General features: G+C 40.8%; 1 protein-coding gene and 1 pseudogene across 1 annotated transcript; both read right to left on the reverse strand.

Annotated features, from left to right (window-relative positions):
* Positions 1 to 555: 555 nt before the first annotated feature.
* Positions 556 to 6,565, reverse strand: LOC104444650. Its single transcript, XM_039313042.1, is given in 14 exon segments — positions 556 to 768; positions 771 to 997; positions 1,082 to 1,203; positions 1,537 to 1,912; positions 1,997 to 2,118; positions 2,444 to 2,819; positions 2,902 to 3,023; positions 3,346 to 3,721; positions 3,808 to 3,929; positions 4,253 to 4,628; positions 4,713 to 4,834; positions 5,156 to 5,531; positions 5,616 to 5,737; positions 6,339 to 6,565. Coding segments are annotated over 14 exon segments (3,180 nt in total). The 5' UTR covers positions 6,540 to 6,565; the 3' UTR covers positions 556 to 628.
* Positions 6,566 to 8,244: 1,679 nt separating this feature from the next.
* Positions 8,245 to 20,890, reverse strand: LOC104445875 (annotated as a pseudogene).
* Between the last annotated feature and the right edge of the window lie 484 nt (positions 20,891 to 21,374).

A 21,374-nucleotide genomic window follows, 5' to 3' on the forward strand; every position in this document is an offset into this window, starting at 1 on the left:
CGCCGGTAATGCTATTGCCTTCGTAGAGGAACCGCACGGTCTGCACATCCAGTTGCTGCATTTCGGCATTAGATGTCGAATATCCTCGGTAACCTCAGCGTTCTGTTAATGTTGATTATAAAGTAAAGCATACAATCGTCCTGCGAGTGGAACAAGATACCTTGAGTGCAGAAACAGCACTCGTGAAAGCAAACTGAAACCTCGACCATATCTTGCAATGAAAATGGGATCTTTAGCTAAGCTAAACCTCGAGAAGAAGAACAGCAAGCAGAGACAGACACAAACAGACGCAAGTACCCAGAAGGTGAAAAGGTTCATGGAAATCGGGCTAAACAGGGACAAGAAAAAAAGAGGAAGCATCAAAGGAAGAACCCGCTGAAGAAATCGAAGCAAGACCATCACACCATCACAGCTCCGTGCACACATTAAAGATACACGAATCCAGAAAGCAGTAGACACGAGAAAAGAAAACAGTAAAGAGACCACTTATTATTAATGAGATGAATAAGAAATTTATTCTTACTAACATTTAACCCAAAGAGACAACTTATTATTAATGAAATGAATAAGAAATATATACCAGAAAAAGCACTTCTACATAATCTTATAAGTTGATTGATTAATTTAATTAATTCTTGGGTCTAATGAGCACTCCTTTGATGACAAGCCCTCTCTTCCAATGCCCACCATGCTCAAACATGGACACCTCCATCTCTCCCTCCTTATGCTTTGATGTGCTCAGTTCTCCTGCTTTGATCTCTATCCAATCCCCCTCGGCTTCTCCATAAGATTCTCCTTGTGCTCTTGCTTGGTCCCGTCCGGCAAGGTCAACCGGATGTTCACCGGAATTTGCCACCCATCGCCCGATGATCTCATCAAGATCACGAAGGCTACCTCGTATGTCGTCCCCAGGGACAGTTTCGACACGTCGAACCTACCATGCACATCCAGCCAACACACGTTGAGGAGCTCAGCCATTTCCACCGGGGCGTCGTCGCTGTGAAAATTTCAATGTGATTAAGCGGAGCATTGAACGACATGAGTTCATTAGTATTGGTGAAATTTATTTGTGCTTTTTCACCTGGGTGCATCCTTTTGGGTCAACCATTGCCAGTAAGAGTTGTTCTCAGCCCATGTGATGGAGACGCCTCGTGCATATATCATGAAGCAATTCTTCTTCGATTCCTTTTCCAACCAGTGTTTCTGCCATAATATTGAACTATCAGGATGACATTACACATCAAATCTGCTCACCTACTTCTCCTATCTAATTGCAAATCAAAAGTTAATTCGACGAATCAATTCACCATCCACGTAAGGCACTTTAATTATCGAAACTTCATACACAAAAAGCAAGTAAATTAGGTTGCAAAACCGTTGTAAGAAGTGAATTCTCAGTGCACGTGTAAATGATGTAAGATATAATTATACATGGGTGTGAACATACATACATACACACACACACACACATATATATATATATATATCAGTAACAGGACTAAAGGGTAGGAAGGATATGAAGTGGAGTGGACTTACCACGGTCCTATTCTTGGGTCTAATGAGAACTCCTTTGACGACAAGCCCGCTCTTCCAATGCCCACCATGCTCAAACATGGACACCTCCATCTCTCCCTCCTTATGCTTTGTTGTGCTCAGTTCTCCTACTTTGATCTCTATCCAATCCCCCCTCGGCTTCTCCATAAGATTCTCAGTGTGCTCTTGCTTGGTCCCGTCCGGCAATGTCAATTGGATGTTCACCGGAATTTGCCACCCATCGCCCGATGATCTCATCAAGATCACGAAGGCTACCTCGTATGTCGTCCCCAGGGACAGCTTCGACACGTCGAACCTACCATGCACATCCAGCCAGCACACGTTGAGGAGCTCGGCCATTTCCACCGGGGCGTCGTCGCTGCGAAAATTTTGACGTGATTAAGCGGAGCATTGAACGACATAAGTTCATAAGTATTGGTGAAATTTATATGCGTTTTTTCACCTAGGTGCATCCTTTTCGGTCAACCATTGCCAGTAAGAGTTGTTCTCAGCCCATGTGATGGAGACGCCTCGTGCATATATCATGAAACAATTCTTCTTCGATTCCTTTTCCACCCAGTCTTTCTGCCACAATATTGAATTATCAGGACGACATTACACAGTGAATCTGTTCGTCTACTTCTCCTATCTTATTGCAAATCAAAAGTTAATTCGAAGAATCAATTCACCATCCACGTAATGCACTTCAATTATCGAAACTTCATACACAAACAGCAAGCAAATTAGGATGCAAAACCGCTGTAAGAAGCGAATTCTCAGTGCACGTGGAAATGATGTAAGATATAATTATACATGCGTGTGAACATACATACATACACACACACACACACATATATATATCTGTGACAGGAATAAAGGGTAGGAAGGATATGAAGTGGAGTGGACTTACCACGGTCCTATTCTTGGGTCTAATGAGAACTCCTTTGACGACAAGCCCGCTCTTCCAATGCCCACCATGCTCAAACATGGACACCTCCATCTCTCCCTCCTTATGCTTTGTTGTGCTCAGTTCTCCTACTTTGATCTCTATCCAATCCCCCCTTGGCTTCTCCATAAGATTCTCCATGTGCTCTTGCTTGGTCCCGTCCGGCAATGTCAATTGGATGTTCACCGGAATTTGCCACCCATCGCCCGATAATCTCATCAAGATCACGAAGGCTACCTCGTATGTCGTCCCCAGGGACAGCTTCGACACGTCGAACCTACCATTCACATCCAGCCAGCACACGTTGAGGAGCTCGGCCATTTCCACCGGGGCGTCGTCGCTGCGAAAATTTTGACGTGATTAAGCGGAGCATTGAACGACATAAGTTCATAAGTATTGGTGAAATTTATGTGTTTTTTCACCTAGGTGCATCCTTTTCGGTCAACCATTGCCAGTAAGAGTTGTTCTCAGCCCATGTGATGGAGAGGCCTCGTGCATATATCATGAAGCAATTCTTCTTCGATTCCTTTTCCACCCAGTCTTTCTGCCACAATATTGAATTATCAGGACGACATTACACATCGAATCTGCTCGCCTACTTCTCCTATCTAATGCAAATCAAAAGTTAATTCGAAGAATCAATTCACCATCCACGTAATGCACTTTAATTATCGAAACTTCATACACAAAAAGCAAGTAAATTAGGATGCAAAACCGTTGTAAGAAGTGATTTCTCAGTGCACATGTAAATGATGTAAGATATAATTATACATGCGTGTGAACATACATACATACGCACACAGATATATATCTACATCGGTAACAGGAATAAAGGGTAGGAAGGATATGAAGTGGAGTGGACTTACCACGGTCCTATTCTTGGGTCTAATGAGAACTCCTTTGACGACAAGCCCGCTCTTCCAATGCCCACCATGCTCAAACATGGACACCTCCATCTCTCCCTCCTTATGCTTTGTTGTGCTCAGTTCTCCTGCTTTGATCTCTATCCAATCCCCCCTCGGCTTCTCCATAAGATTCTCAGTGTGCTCTTGCTTGGTCCCGTCCGGCAATGTCAATTGGATGTTCACCGGAATTTGCCACCCATCGCCCGATGATCTCATCAAGATCACGAAGGCTACCTCGTATGTCGTCCCCAAGGATAGCTTCGACACGTCGAACCTACCATGCACATCCAGCCAGCACACGTTGAGGAGCTCGGCCATTTCCACCGGGGCGTCGTCGCTGCGAAAATTTTGACGTGTGATTAAGCGGAGCATTGAACGACATAAGTTCATAAGTATTGGTGAAATTTATATGCATTTTTTCACCTAGGTGCATCCTTTTCGGTCAACCATTGCCAGTAAGAGTTGTTCTCAGCCCATGTGATGGAGACGCCTCGTGCATATATCATGAAGCAATTCTTCTTCGATTCCTTTTCCACCCAGTCTTTCTGCCACAATATTGAATTATCAGGACGACATTACACAGTGAATCTGTTCGTCTACTTCTCCTATCTTATTGCAAATCAAAAGTTAATTCGAAGAATCAATTCACCATCCACGTAATGCACTTCAATTATCGAAACTTCATACACAAACAGCAAGCAAATTAGGATGCAAAACCGCTGTAAGAAGCGAATTCTCAGTGCACGTGGAAATGATGTAAGATATAATTATATATGTGTGTGAACACACACACACACACATATTTATATGTATATATATCAGTAACAGGAATAAAGAGTATGAAGAATATGAAGTGGAGTGGACTTACCATGGTCCTATCCTTGGGTCTAATTAGAACTCCTTTGACGACAAGCCCCCCCTTCCAATGCCCACCATGCTCAAACATGGACACCTCCATCTCTCCCTCCTTATGCTTTGTTGTGCTTAGTTCTCCTGCTTTGATCTCTATCCAATCCCCCCTCGGCTTCTCCATAAGATTCTCCGTGTGCTCTTGTTTGGTCCCGTCCGGCAATGTCAATCGGATGTTCACCGGAATTTGCCACCCCTCGCCCGATGATCTCATCAAGATCACGAAGGCTACCTCGTATGTTGTCCCTAGGGATAGCTTCGACACATCGAACCTACCATGCACATCCAGCCAGCACACGTTGAAGAGCTCAGCCATTTCCACCAGGGCGTCGTCGCTGCGAAAATTTTGACGTGATTAAGCAGAGCATTGAACAACATAAGTTCATTAGTATTGGTGAAATTTATTTGTGCTTTTTCACCTGGCTGCATCCTTCTGGGTCAACCATTGCCAGTAAGAGTTGTTCTCAGCCCATGTGATGGAGACGCCTCGTGCATATATCATGAAGCAATTCTTCTTCGATTCTTTTTCCACCCAGTGTTTCTGCCACAATATTGAATTATCAGGACGACATTACACATCAAATCTACTCACCTACTTCTCCTATCTAATTGTAAATCAAAAGTTAATTCAAAGAATCAATTCACCATCCACATAATGCACTTTAATTATCGAAACTTCATACACAAAAAGCAAGCAAATTAGGTTACAAAACGGTTGTAAGAAGTGAATTCTCAGTGCACGTGTGAATGATGTAAGATATAATTATACATGTGTGTGAACATACATACATACACACACAGATATATATATATCAGTAACAAGAATAAAGGGTGGGAAGAATATGAAGTGGAGTGGACTTACCACGGTCCTCTTCTTGGGTCTAATGAGAACTCCTTTGACGACAAGCCCACTCTTCCAATGCCCACCGTGCTCAAACATGGACACCTCCATCTCTCCCTCCTTATGCTTTGTTGTGCTCAGTTCTCCTACTTTGATCTCTATCCAATCCCCCCTCGGCTTCTCCATAAGATTCTCCTTGTGCTCTTGCTTGGTCCCGTCCGACAATGTCAACCGGATGTTCACCGGAATTTGCCACCCATCACCCGATGATCTGATCAAGATCACGAAGGCTACCTCGTATGTCGTCCCCAGGGACAAGTTCGACACGTCGAACCTACCATGCACATCCAGCCAGCACACTTTGAGGAGCTCGGCCATTTCCACCGGGGCGTCGTCGCTACAAAAATTTTGACGTGATTAAGCGGAGCATGGAACGACATGAGTTCTTTAGTATTGGTGAAATTTATTTATGCTTTTTCACCTGGGTGCATCCTTTTGGGTCAACCATTGCCAGTAAGAGTTGTTCTCAGCCCATGTGATGGAGAGGCCTCGTGCATATTTCATGAAGGAATCCTTGTTCGATTCCTTTTCCACCCACTGTTTCTGCCATAATATTGAATTATCAGGACGACATTACACATCGAATATGCTCACCTACTTCTCCTATCTAATTGCAAATCAAAAGTTAATTCGAAGAATCAATTCACCATCCAAGTAGTGAACTTTAATTTTTGAAATTTCATACACAAAACGCAAGCAAATTAGGTTGCAAAACCGTTGTATCGAGATCCGTGACAATGGTAAACATGAAGTTTTTCCGGCAGCAACAGTTTTTTCCAAAATCTAGGTATTTCTATTTCATATAAGAAATCCCTTATTTGAGAAAGTGGCTTAGTATTCTCACTTCTAACGATCACCTGTCTTTCGACATGGATTTGATCAAAGAAAATACCTTTTATTTTTTTGCAATATATATATATATATAGGTGAAGGCTATAGATTGGTAGGGAGTTAATCAAGAGATTCTCCACGTTCATTTACTATTCACAATCACTATCTTATTGTAAGAAGTGAATTCTCGGTGTATGTGTAAATGATGTAAGATATAATTATACATGTGTGCATACATACATACACACACGGAGATTTATATATCAATAATAGGAATAAGGGGTAGGAAGAATATGAAGTGGAGTGGACTTACCATGGTCCTATTGTTCAAGAATACACCAGTAGAGAGCTCATCATGAATTGGTGGTGGTGCATGAGTCATGCCCAAAATGGATTGGTGCTGATGTGGATGGCCCTCTTCTTGTTTGGCTTCTGATTGTCTCTCTGGTTGGGAATTCTCTCCAATTATGATCTCTCTCTCCGTGCCATCTTCTTGGGACAACCCTGCTTCCATCTTCTCTACGATATACCGCAAAACTCCCTCTTGCTCCACCGTAACATATATAGCATATTGTTGTGATGAGAAAGTTTTTAAAAAGAAAATGAATTTTAGTAGATTTTATTCCCTTCTTGCGGATGAATTTGAAAGGGAATAAACGCATTTTTTGTTTTCCATCTTTAGCACATCTTCAGGGGGAGAAAAAGTCCATGTTCCTTGATTGGCCTTGAAGAAAAGGTTCTACTAAAGCAGGGCCTTTCTGCAAATCTCTCCCCAGGTTCTTGAAATTCTGCGATTGGCAAGTCGTAGGAATGGATGAAATGTTATGTACTATTGCTAGAATGAGGGCGGAACACGGCAGCATCGCAACTTGAGGAACTAACTTTCGATTAACAAAAAATTATGTTTAAGGCAAAGTATCAAAAAAAGAAAACCACTCTGAAGAATGATTCTAACTAATGTCGGACCATCACGAGGATTCCAATATCGATCGAGTTGCAAGCAAGCCGCTGCACTCACGTCTTTTGCTGATATTCCTTCCTTCTACAAACGAATTACCGCATTTCTGTATGGAGAAAGAATGGAAAGGACCGTATCATTATATAATTCCGTATCGTTATTAGATAGAGCGAGAGGCTGCGCTATTCGACAGTAACGAGTAGTGAAAGTAGTAAAACAGTGCCTAGATACGCTATCCGCTCAGCCGTCGAATCACCAGGAATTCAGCACTATACCGAGCACCAACTTCTACTCTAAAATCCTATAGAATCCTTCACGAATTTCAATCTGCTTCACCATTCCTGGCGATGAATGCCAGTCTCAAGTTTCAGAACTCAAGGGATCTTGATCGATCTACCTTGTGATATAGCAATTGGCTTATGGTCACGTTAGCTAAAAGCTAAAGACAAGATCCAGTGGGTGTGACATCCTGGATTTTTTATTTTGTTTTCAATTGAATAAATCGGGCCTTTCATCGACACGCCTATAGTGCTATTCTCATAACCGATCACTGTGAGATAACTAGATTATCTGGGGAAGTCATTAGGAGATTTTAGTGCATTAGACTTAAGAATTCGACCAAAGAATCGGCTCGATCTCATTGTCTCATCTGCCGAGATTATTACGACACAGTAAGATCGATTAAAAATCAGAGATAGGTCGGTTTGATTGAGATATGTGGCTAAACGTGGATGAATCCACTAAATTGCAAAATTCTCATCGATCAGCACTTAATTGATTTTTTTAACGTTTTGGTACCATGTGCCCGTAATTGAAACCTCGAGATTTTCACGACAACCGAGGTCGCTAATATGTCGAAGATGTACATAGTGACTCGAGATGAATCGATCACGAGTCAATTGCACTAAAAATTTCTAAAAGCTACCCGGTAGACTAAGTCACGCTAAAATCGCGCCCGATTGAAATTAACCGTGAATTTGAACCCGATTTCAGAAATTGAAAGTTCTGTCGTGTCACGATCTATTTTAGGAACATCGGCTCATCCTCCGAAGAATTTTCAGAAATTCCGGGATTTTTATGGAAAATTGATTCGAACGTTGTGGGAAAATTAACGGAAATTTGGATGGGCCAAATTAAAGGAAATTTGGACTTCCAAGTTGAGCCTTTGAGTGTTGGAGACTTACAGAAAATTGTGTGGGCTTTTTCTTCATCAAAAGTTGACTTTGAATTGGAGAAATTGAGGATGAAATTGAAGCCAAAGTTGAGTAAAATTCGGACCTAGGCTTGAGGGCTGCATTTTTTACATTTACATTCGACTATTTATGGATTTCTAAGCAAGAAAGTATTAAGGGACATTAAGATATGCTTGAAGACCAAAGGGGGACCAAGCATTTAAGTTTTTGGATTAGGCTTGTTGACTTTGCAGTTTTCTTTCCCAAGCTATCAAGCACGCCATCGCCGTCCCTATCTCTTCGCGTGGCTTTCCTTTCATTTCCTTCGGTTTTGCCATCTTTCCCATTTCACTCAAACAGCAGCCCCACGCCATCTTTTATTTCTCTGCAATTTCACTTCTTTCCCTCTCTCTGCCACTCATTCGAAGACCATCGATTTCTCCTCTGCCCCGCGTTTCAGTCAACCTGCCAACCCCTCAGTGGATTTGTTGACCGTGAAGCCTCCACTCGCCCAGCGTCGTCAACCGAGGGCAGGCTCCACCAGCAAATCTGCTCCGCTGGTCCCTCTCCACGTTGAAGATCAGCTCAGCATAGCTACGCTGCTTCTCCACCTGCGCTTCACGGATCTCGCCCCCGCAGACCGCCTTTAGCTTCTTCGACGTGGGCTCATCACCACCGAGCCCATCTCCACGAATTCAGCTTCAGCAGCCCACGAAACGTTTTTCTCAGCCTAGCTAAATCAGCAGCCCATCTCCACCAAGCCCAACAAAAGGCCACGCCAGTCAAGTCCTCTTGAGGCCCGTGAAGCAAGCTCAACCCAACTCAATAACAAATCTCAATTTGGGCTGAGATTTGTTGAGCCGGTTTTAAACCTGATGGTCCTAGAAGCTTGTTTATTGCCAATTTTGCAGTTCCAACAAACCATTCGTCCTCCGGGAGCGTACTACAAAAGCAGGAGAAGGGGAGGAAGCATTATTTAGTTTTTTTAAGTAATATGAGAGAGAGAGAGAGAGAGAGAGGTTTGAAGCATTGAATGATACCTCTGAGGGTCTACGCCTCTAGCAGAAAACGTCCTGATTGCGCGAGCAATGATGGCTGATGCAATCTGGTGCACATGCCGAGACGGATAACCAGCAAAGCGCGCTATTTCAACAGTGAAGTGCATATCGTGAATCAACTGCATCCAATCGACCACATGACCAGAGCAGATTAGTATCGCGTTATCTTCAAACCCAAATAATCTGAACCAAGTGGGTAATAAGAAACGACAATAATACCTTCAGATAACCATAAACATCAAAAGAAACTGTCAGGATGTCAACCAATCAGGTTTAAGAGGAAATAACATATGACAACAAAATAGCAAAGGACTTTGCTCTATTTGAACAACAGATAGCAGAAACAAATAGTTTGCATCACCTATTTAGAACAAGAGAGACAGACCAGTACATGTTTGAAAGTATAAAATTTGGGATCTAATAGATCCATGATCAGAATATCAGCTGCTCAGCAGATGAACAGAATGAAGCCATCAAATTTCCCAGTCATCTGGACATAACACGAGTTCTCAGCTATCCAACGTTGCAGCTAGTCTTATGATCGTTAAAACTAGTATTTAAGTGGAGAATAATAGCTGGCCAACATCCTAATGATAAGCTTTCGCCATGCTAGTACTATAGCAGTATCAGTTACAAAAACAGAAGTAACAATATTATGTTGAGGCTTCAGACAAGAGGTAAATTCAATGTCCATAGGTGTGCCACCAGCAAAAGGATGGAAATCAAGGACAACGCTAATCCTTGTGCAGGAGTTATTCTGGTGACAGAAGCAAAAATATCTAAATAGTGACCTTCAGCAATTTTTCTCAAGCAGCTCATCTCAGCACGCTTTAAGTCCATCCACTGTTATAAAGATAAGAGGGCACAAGATGTCCCAATTCTCCCCAAACATCCATGGCATTACATGTATCTTCGAGGAAGACTCATGTACACAGGGAATACTTTTCTTTTTATTCCACAAAGATCACAAACTAAGAAGATATATGCCCGAATGACTAAAATACATCTCGCATTTTGGCAATCCTTTTTATAATAAAAAGGAAAAAAATTTATGAATCAGATACCTGTTGCAAACCAAGTGGCTGAATAGCAGATGAATCATCTTCAAATGCACTCCAGAATTCCTGCTCTTCAGACAACCACATCACCACTGTTTCTGTAAGCCTGGCGAACAATATCTTTTGTATTTTATCTTTTCCAAGTAAAACATCTCCAGCTACAGTAGCTAACTGCTGCAACTTAGCAAATAAAGCCTGCAGCAACATCATCAAGATATATAGTTTGAGCATCAGAAAAGAAAATAAGGTTAAAAAAAAATGCCATATTTTGTTTTAGCATCATCAAGATATTTTGTTTTTTTTCACCATGATGTTTATGATTTAGGCCATGCTAAAAGTTCTCTCTTGAAAGTTGTAGTTACCAAGCATCATCCAAACGTGAGCATAAAGAAATAAAGACAACACAGACAGAAGCACAAGCCACCATGAATAAATTGCAATAGATTGGTTACACATGTAAGAAGAGACAACTTTCTCTTTCAAGCAGACAACCAAGGACATCTATTTGGAAGTAAAAGTACCCGGAATGGAAGTGATGGCAGGGGATCAGAATCCCAATATTGATCTTCCCTATTCTCACTCAAATAAATTTGTGCACGCAATTGTGTTTCATCTTCTCTTGAATAGATGAAACTCAAGACATATTGCCTGCAGAAATGATCTCTAAGCTTGTCAAACGAAAGTTGTAGGTGGTGCTTCCACTCCTTTACTTCCACCGGGATGGCTGTACTAGGAGAAGTACTTTCCATGGCTCCAGCCCTTTGCTCCTTGCTTTCATTATGTGATTTCCAGAGGCTAATGATGGCATCTGGCAACAGTTCATCAGCTATAGTGTAAGCCATTCCCAGGAGTGCAAGCCGCTCTCAATCCGTCTCAGCTCTAAAGGGTAACAGCTCCTTGAGTTCCGCAAGATTGTCATCATCGGATGGACCTGGTAAGGCTTTGTTTATAGCGTCGACATATTTATCAAATAGTTGTGAGATTCTATTTAAAACGTTTCCTCCAAAATGCACGACAGCAAGTGGAGTCAGCTGTCCTAGTGTCTCCTGCAAAAGAACAATCCATGAGCAGGAGTAAAGTAGCAACCATAATGCAAGAAAATTACTTTTCAAAAAGAACTTAATAACAATGTAGTTTAGTATGACTCATTTTGACCAATAAAAGAAGAAAGAGGATTGTTCGACGATTGGGTACTTATGTGGCAATTACTATTGGAATTGTTCAGCTGCTATTTTATGTCATGTTTTCCTCTGTTTTCCTCTGTTTTTTAATTAAAAAACAGCCAAGTTCATTTAGTTATGCATTTAGTGTTTTTGCTATTTTCTAGGAAGTTAATAGCACGTTTGTGTGCAGTTATATGTTGCACGTACGTGAGCAGTTTCTACTTTGTATTTAATTGTTGTACTCGACAGTTTTTTTCTTTGCACAAGACATATGAAGTGTTATGCTCTGTTTTTTATCTTCTCTCTCTCAAACAACAGAATTTTTTTTTGTTTTGATTGTTGTTTTTATGAGCTTTAACATTGGTATCAGAGCGTTTGTGGGATCTTAAGGGACTGTGAAGTGAGGGTAAGTGAGTGAGGATTGCTTCCAATCTACAAAGAAAAAGCTGATGGAGGCAGGATCAAGTGGATTCTCTACAATAGCTGCTCCAGTCTTTACCGGGGGAAATTATCAGGCTTGAGCTGTCAAGATGACGGCATTCTTGGAGGGTCATGATTTATGGGAGGCTATGAAGAATGATTATGAGGTTGCTCCACTTCCAGACAATCCGACCTTGAATCAGATAAAGTACCATAAAGAGATAATCACAAGGAAGGCCAAGGCAAAGTCTTGCATGTATCTTTGTTGTTTCACCCACTATCTTCACAAGGATCATGAGATGTGATTCTGCAAAGGCAATATGGGATTTCTTGAAGGATGAATACGAGGGAGATGAGAAGATAAGAGGCATGAAGGTGCTGAATCTCTTGAGGGAGTTTGAAAGACAACGAGATGAAGGATTCGAGTCGGTGAAGGAGTACTCGATAGGTTGGTTGGGATAGCTGAAAAAATCAAAGTTTAAGGACTGACTTGAAGGATGAAAGGCTTGTTCAGAAGATCCCGGTGTCTCTTCCAGAGAAGTTCGAAGCCACCATAGCTTCTCTGGAAAATACAAGAGACTTAGCTAATATAAAGCTTGCAGAATTGTTAAATGCTCTGCAGCATGGGAGCACCTGAAGGCGATGAGAAGAGAAGAGTTTGTAAAGGGTGCACTACAAGCTAAAGTGAAGTCAAATGGTGGAGGCAAAAGGAAGAAATGGATTCAGTCCAGAGAAAATGCTGGTGACTCCAAGTTTATAGCAAAAGAAGGAAATTCTGGTGGGTCTAGTAAATGGAAGATGAACAAAAAGCCTTGTCAATACTGTGGTGGAACTAATCATTAGTTTTTTAGATGTTGGAGAAAGCCTGATGCTAGATGTAGAAGATGTCACAAGTTGGGTCACATGGAAGCCATCTGCAAAGAAAAAAATTACCAGCAAGCAGGAAAAGCACAGGTAGTAGTGAATGAAACTTAGGAAGAGCACTTGTTTGTAGTTCTTTTTCTGAATCTTCTGTTGGGAATGATGCATGGCTGGTGGATAGTGGCTGTACCAATCATATGACTGGTAATTCGAAGCTGTTTAGGAGTCTAGACAGGTCAGTTAGGTCTAGAGTCAGAATTGGCAACGGACAGTATATCAAAGTGCAAGGGAATGGTACAGTGGCTATTGAAGGAAATCATGAGGTGAAGCTGATCGGTGATGTTCTTTTGTGCCAAACATTGACCGAGAATCATTAAGTGTTGGTCAATTAGTTGAGAAGGGCTATAAAGTGAAGTTCGGAGGGAATGAATGTCTTATTAATAATGCGAGATAGCAAAGAAGTGCTAAGAATCCCAATGAGGACAAGAGTTTCATGTTCAAGCCACAAGAGATGCAACAAATGGCTTTAAAGTGCAAAGAAGAAAATGCAGAGCTATAGCATAAAAGACTTGGGCATGTTCACAGGAAGAGCATGTCGTTTATGCAGAGAAATAGCTTGACAGATGACTTGCCAAGTTTGGAGGAGGAATTTCCACAGTGCAGAACTTGTCTTCTTGACAAGCAAGCCAGATTTCCTTTCAAAGGAGGAGGCTGAAGAGCATGTGAGAAGTTGCAATTAGTCCACACAGATCTATGTGGACCTATGTCTAAGTCTTCTCTCAATGGTAGCAGGTATTTCATTACCTTCACTGATGATATGACTAGAATGAGTTGGATTTATTTTCTGCAAGCCAAGTCTGAAGTTGCTGATGTGTTTGTGAAGTTTAAAGCCTTAGTTGAGAATCGGAGTGGAAAGAAAATTAAAATGCTCATGTCGATAATGGTTCGAGTATACTACTCACAAGTTTAAGTTGAATTGTGAGCAAGCGAATTGTGCAGCAGTTCTTGCTCCCTATTTACCTCAATAGAATGGAGTCGGTGAGAGGAAAACATAAGCATTATGGAGATGGCTAGATGTATGATAAGAAGGATAAGAAGTTATGGGCTGAAGCGGCTAATATCCGCAATGTTCTGTTGAGTGATTGCCCACAAAGGCCTTAGAGAGGTCAACACCTTTTGAAGTCTAGTATGGTGTTAAACCTTCTGTGAAAAATTTGAAGGTTTTTGGGTGTTTATGTTACACTCATGTTCCTAAGGTCAAGAGGGACAAGTTGGATAAGAAATCAGAGCTTGGAATCTTCATTGGGTACAATCTCCAATCAAAGGCTTACGAGAATTTTTCACCTATGACGGGGGAAGGTGATTTGTAAGCAAAGATGTTATTTTTCTAGGGAAGATGAGTGGAATTGGATGGAAGGAAAGAGTGCAAAAGCAAAAGAGTTCGAAAAAAAAACCGCAAACGGATGTAGAGGTTGATGAAGTTATAGATGGATTGGAAGATAGTGTGGATGATTTACCAGTGAGAGGCACAAGATCACTTGCTGAAATCTATGAAAGAAGCAATGTAGCAATGCTCAAACCATCTAACTTTGTGGAAGCTAAGGAGAATCAAAGGTGGATTGCAGCAATGCAGGAGGAGATTGCAATGATCCAGAAAAACCACACATGGGAGCTTGTTGACAAACCATCTGAGAAGAATGTGATTGGGATTAAAGTGGGTGTTTAGAAAAAAACTTAATCCGATGGTTCACAATAAACACAAAACTAGACTAGTGGTGAAAGGCTATGCACAAATATGGAGAGTAGACTATTCTGAAACATTTGCTCTATTGCACGACTTAATACAATAAGGTTACCGTTAGCTATCGCAACGAGAGAAGGGGTGGCCTATATTTCAGTTAGATGTCAAGTCCGCATTTGAATGGAGAGCTTGAGGAGGAGATTTTTGTTGAACAACTGAAGGTTTCGTATCAAAGGGCAAGAAAAGAGTGTATACAAATTAAAGAAATCTCTATATGGATCGAACGGGCTCCAAGAGCTTGGTATGGGAAGATAGATCGATATTTGCGGGATTTTGGCTTTGTAAAAGCTTAAGTGAGTTCACTCTTTATGTCAAGAAGGTGAATCACGGTATTGTAATTCTGTCACTTTATGTAGATGATCTATTAGTGACGGGAATGATATGGAATTGATAGAAGGTGAAGCAAGATCTATTTGCAGTTTTTGAGATGTCAGACTTGGGAAAGATGGCTTATTTTTTGGATTTGGAAGTCAAACATGCTTCATATGAAATCTTCATCTGTAAAAAAAAAATACATGAAGGAAATTATAAAGAGGTTTCGGATGGAAGATTGTCGAAGTGTAAGCACTCCTATGGCTGCTAAAGAGAAGTTGAAGAATGATGGAACAAATCGGTAGATGCTTCTATGTACGAAGTCTTATTGGGTGTCTCATGTATCTTATAGCAACGGACCGGATATTCTATTTCTTTGTGAGTGTTTTATCCAGGTTTATGAGTAGTCCTAGTGAGTTACATTTGATTGCAGCAAAAAATGGTCTTGAGATATCTCAAAGGAACATTGTTCTTTGGTGTGAAGTTTAAGAAATGTCAGAAATTTAATTTACAAGGATTTTCTAAAATTGACTGGGCTGGTTCAGTGGATGATATGAAAAGTACATCTGGGTATTGTTTCAATCTTGGTTCTACTTGTTTCTCCTGGTGTTCCCAAAAGCAAGAGATTGTAGCTCAGTCCACAGCAGAGGCTGCGTTTATAGCAGCTACTACAACCGCAAATCAAGCTTTGTGGCTGAAAAAATAATGAAGGATTGTGGTTGAATTCTACTGGTGCATTGAAGTTAATGTGGATAATCGGGCTGCTTTAACAATATCTCATAATCCAGTTTTCCATGGCAAAACCAAGCATTTCAAAGTCAATTTTTCTTTCGCATGAGGTGCAACAAAGTAGCAAAATTAAGTTGGTCTATTGCAAATCAAGATCCCGGTTTGAGATATGTTCACAAAAGCACTTCATTTGGAAGATTTAAGATGTTAAGAGAGAAAATAGGAATCTGCAGCAGCAATTGATCCAATGAGGGGTTTGTTGGAATTGTTCAGCTGCTGTTTTCTGTCATGTTTTCCTTTGTTTTCCTCTGTTTTTTTTATTAAAAAACAACCAAGTTCATTTAGTTATGCATTTAGTGTTTTTGCTATTTTCTAGGAAATTAATAGCACGTTTGTGTGCAGTTATGAGTTGCACGTACATGAGCAGTTTCTACTTTGTATTAGCAGTTTCTACTTTGTATTTAGTTGTTGTACTTGACAGTTTTTTTCTTTGCACAAGACATATGAAGTGTTATGCTCTATTTTTTATCTTCTCTCTCTCAAACAACAGAAATTTTTCTGTTTTGATTGTTGTTTTTATGAGCTTTAACAATTACAGACTTATGACAACTTCTGTGAGTTTTGAATGAAGATAGAAATAGTCCTAAAAAACAAATGGAGGAGGGACAAACTAAATTACTTACATCAATGATGTACATAAATCTCAATCCATTGTCAATGAGGGCATCATCAGATGATGTTGCAAAGGCAGACAGTGGAGAGACAAAGCGAGGTGACACTGTCAAGTTCTCTTCGCTTTCTACCAAGTTAAGAACTGCTTTCCTAGCCCGTCTATAATTCAGCTCCAATACTTCCTCAATATACGGGCGCAAGAGCACCAGGAGTAACTTTGACAGTTTAAGGCCTTGTGATTCCAACAACGAGCAGTAACTAAGACTTGCCTGTATGCAGACGCATGCGGCATGTAATGCAGAGACTGTTTCAGAGGATGGCGCATTTTCTTTAACCAGACAGATGAAAAACTCAATTTCCCATTCTGCCCATTGAACAACTCTGTTGGTATAAGCAGGATTTTCGCCAAATATCAAACCTGATTCTTTAATTGTGGCAGAGATGCTGGAGAATACTAGTTTAGCTAGTGTGGCTGAAAATATTCTTGGGTAGAAAGAAGATGAAGGAAGAAAAACGTCAATGCTCTTCTGGAGATGGTCTCCAAAGGATTTCAGCAACAGCTGATGAGCAGAAGGACCTTTCCCAAGTTTAATCAAACAAGAAAGTGCTCTTCTACGTTCAGCTATATTAACTAAAGGTTGCTCCACAAGTTCAACCAGTTGACCCTCAGCCATTGCCTTTCTTTCCAAGAAAGCTAATCTATATGAGTTTGCCTCCTCAGATAAACTGTCAGCAGAGCCCTTTAACTCTGGATATTCTCTATTCTGCAACTAGAGCCTCCATTGCTTCCTCCACTTTGTGCTCAGCCAGGAGAACATCAATGTTGTCCAAGAGTATCATCCTCTGGTTATGTAATTCACTTAGTGTCAAATCTTGCTCTTCAGAAACCTGAGGGTTTTCCTCAGCAACATCATTCAGGCCGCAAGATTTATTCCAATCTTCCAATTCACTACAGACACCAGTCACCAAATCCTGCACAAGCAGACCTTGGGAAGATATGTGTTTCTGCATCTCAGTTAGTTCATGCTTCATCTCCACAACTTCCTCTGAAATTCTGCAATTACATTTTAAAAGATCAGTGAAAACTTAAGTACAATAAAGCAATGGAATTTACAAATAAGGTAAGTATTTCGCAAAACCTGAACAAAACAAGCTTAATATGAAATCACAAACTAAAAGAAAAACTCTCCTAGTTCACTGGGAATCCTTAGGATTTTGATATGTTTGATTGCTTATACTTAATGGCATTTCCAAATAGGACAAAATTGAATGCTTCATCACATCACTTACACATTTAACTGAATTTATAAGTTTGACCAAAAAAAAAAAAAAACTGAATTTATAAGGCCAGGTTTACCTCTTTTAGAATGGAGATGAAAAGGTAGATGCAACATACAGCTTTCCTTCCAAGTTCAACTTAGCTAACATGTTATATAAAGCACCAAGATAGCTCTAGCTAGATAGTAGACATTCTTTAAGCCATACATAAACCGAGTTAGCTCTTTGCAAGAAATAAACTTTTAGGCAGACGTCAGTGGTGGCCTAATTCTTTCAAGAAACACATGCATTTCAAATCAACTTTGAAAGGTCAATGGGATGATTACAAAAAATACTAAAAGGAGGAATGAGAGAGAAAAAACTAGAAAAAAGAATCTCAGAACAAAGTCTCTAAATAGTTGCAAAGCGGGGAAAAGGCAAAAAACCACAACTCTTGCCTTAAGAAAGCCAGGTACTTTGTGCGCACGTTATCGCATAAGTTTTCGACTGCATCTTTGAGTTCCAAGAGTTCACAACAAAGCTTTCTAATGCCCTGCAGCATATAATAAACTCGATTATAGTATCAGATATGATGATCTTGTGGTTCCATTATCATAGGCAAACATAGAATTGCAGGTATCAAAAAGAATAATTCCAAAGGTTCCAAACCTTTGTCGAAAATCACATTATAAATAAAATTAGCAGCAAGTTTAGATGCCAACACAGTAAAGAATTTAAGTTAAAAAGGTGTATAACTATACTGCCCTGTATGTCTCAAATACAGTGTTTACGTAGTTGATTGGTTCATGTCCAGAGCTTCACTGATTGATCAAAACTGGTGAATGTACTGAACCATAATGTCCAAAACATATCCAAAACTAGGACAACTTTATGAATCAAGTACATAAACATTAATGTCTAGCTAATTCAGGCAGAGCTAGCTTTGAAATAGGTTATATTCTGGTTGTCCCAATCTTAATTTTTTTTATCCCATTTGTCGTATATTCATCATGAATAAAACAATTTCATTCACTTAGCTTATCTAAAAGGCAATACATTCATTTGTAAGTTGCAAGCTATTATCTTATACAAATGGCACAACATAACATTAATACAACACATATTATGACCTTTAAGTATGCCATTGGAGATTATTAGAATTGAATAACATCTTTCAAAAATTTAGTTAAACACTGAGAGTTGAAATTGCTCACACGCCTAGAAAAAGAAGAATAGATATTCATTTTTCTTGCAATTGTCTTACCAGAATTCTACAGGATCCACTAGAATATCATATGTTCAGACTTAGTGAGACGTGATGCTGCATTGATTTCTAAGATTCAACGAGGAGTCCAAGTCTTTCGGGCCTTAAACTGAATCCACTGCATGATTTCTTTTATCTTTATCAAGCAACATAAGCAAATGATTCAATTGCATGGAGATATGAAATTTTCAGTATCATTAGGCAAGATGCTATTATGATTTTCTTGGCAACAGCAAGAAGCTGTTATGTTAAATATTGCTATGTACTACAAAAGTGTGGCTCCTAAAAAAAGTGCAAACTCTGTGGACTCTCTCTAATTGGAATACATGCCCTGAGACTACGAGTTCCAGAATGTCTTAATGCTTGATGGGGTGCCTAAGAATCAAGAGAAAGGACTAATCCCAATTATTACACCCCAAGCTACCCATCACAAAGCAAGACTAAGTTTTGGCTTCTGTACGCCAAGCCAAGTGACTTATTAACCCCAATGACCGCATTCTTCAGATTAAAAGGAGTCTCTACAGACTATCTGAGGAGTAATAGCCATCATTATATTCATTTGCCATACTGAGAATCCTTACAGCTGTACTTTACATTCAAAATGCAACAATCAAATTCATGTTAAGGAGACGAGAATCGCCACTGTGGCTTTACAAATGAACATTATGATCACCCTTTAAAAGGAATAAGATTAAACCAACCCGTGCATGTTCAGAGGAAAAAACTGCTAGTTAGGCAATAAACTGCACAGCCTAGCACTATATTGTTAAAGTGAGGACACAATTGATAAGGAGATCTTGAACTAAAGCTTTTATAGTACAGTATCCAAAGAGAAGGTGGATTTCTAAAGGTGAAATAACTTTACCATGTTTCATTGGCAGAAAACACTTAGGCTGCGTTTGTTTGCATTTCTTTTTTTCTGTTTTTAAACAACTTTTGTTTTTTTCCTGGAAACAAAAGGGAACAGAAGCATGTTGTGTGCATTTTGTTCCAAAATTATTTTTGTTCCCAAAACACATTTGGAACATAAACAAGAAACAAAAAAAAAAAAAGTTGTTTCTTGTTTTTGAAACAAAATTTAGAAACACTTTCTTTTCTTCTTCTTTTCTTCTTCTTTCCCTCTTCTTTTTTCTTTCTTTTTTCTTTGGCCGGTCGCCGGCCTCGGCGGGGAGCTTAGCAACCGGCCATCGAGGGCGGCAGCCTCACCGGAGCATCGCTGGCCCCAGGCCGGCGTCGCCGGCCCACGGCTTCGGCCTCGCCTTGGCTAGGCGACCTCACGCCGGGCTAGGCGAGCTCGATCTCGCCCGGATCAGAGCAAGGCCGAGCTCACCCAACAGCGGCGAGGCTCGACCTCGTTGGGCCACCGCCAGTCGGCGTACTAGGTGGCTGGCGACATGAGCCTCGCTTGGCCCCAGGCAAGTTCGGCCTCACTTAGGATGCGGGTGAGCTCGGGCTTGCCCGGTAGGCGGGCCGAGCCTCGCGGGCGGCAAGCCTCGTCGTGGTTGGGCGAGGCCGCCAGCCCTCGTCGGCGGTCGCCGACCATGGCCGGAGCGGCAGAGCCAAAGAAGGAAAACAAAAGGAAAAATAAAAAGCAAAAATAAGGAAAAATAAATAGGAAAAATAGGAAAGAAAATTAAAAATATTAAAAAAAAATTATACAAATTTACCAACGTGTTTCTCTTGCCATTTTATTCACGGAATAAGTTTATCAAACCCGTTTTTGTTCAAAAATTATTCCGAGCAGGTTCCCGGAGCAAACACTTTCTATTTCTTGTTTTCTGGAATAATTTTTAAACGGAAATATTACCAAACGCGTCATAGTAACACTTTGATCACGTTCTATTATAAAAAAGACATTCTACTGCATGGACTTGTTCTTAGCATCAGATTCTCGGAATAACAGTGGCATTATAACAATTAAACTAAATAGCCAAGTGCATGTTATTACCTGTCTTAGCTAGACCCATCCTCTTTATGACGATACCTTCTGCTACTCTTCCCAGATCGCTTTGCATCCCTACCAACACGTGAGTCATCAAGGCTACTCGCTCCAGAATGAGGAGATGCGGCTACCCTCCTCTGGCTCTTCGGCCCTGTGCCTCCTACCAGGAATCACCTGATTCGTCAGAGTCGGAGTCATCTGAATATCTATGGCTCTTCCTCCTCCCTTTTTCTCCTTTTTACTCTTCCTGCGCCTTCATCTATGCTCCTCTCATCTGATGACTCATCCCTCTTCCTTCTCTCTCTCCCTTCCTCCTCTTCTTTCTTACTTCATCCTCATCCTCATCCTCAGAGACTACTTCTTCTCCTTCCACTCTTTCTCTTCTTTGACCTCCCTCTTTTCTTTCTCTCCCCAGGATCACTGTCGGTATCCTCATCTTCTGAATCATCCCTCTTCTTCTTCTTCTTTGATGAAATTTCTTTGCTAGCCTTACTGCTGACCTTTTTCCCCCGCGTTTGGCAATTAACCTATCAATCTCCGAGTCCCATCAGAATCTGAAGATTCGCTTTCCTCCTCTTCCTCACTATCCCCTCCTCGCTATCTGGTTCCTTACCATTCAGCTTGTTAGCACTCCCCTTCAGCTTATCAGCAGATAAAGACGCAAGCCCAGCCTGCCGGCCTC

This window comes from Eucalyptus grandis, chromosome 5 (genome assembly GCF_016545825.1).
Source record: "Eucalyptus grandis isolate ANBG69807.140 chromosome 5, ASM1654582v1, whole genome shotgun sequence".
In the NCBI taxonomy this organism is placed as follows: Eukaryota; Viridiplantae; Streptophyta; class Magnoliopsida; order Myrtales; family Myrtaceae; genus Eucalyptus; species Eucalyptus grandis.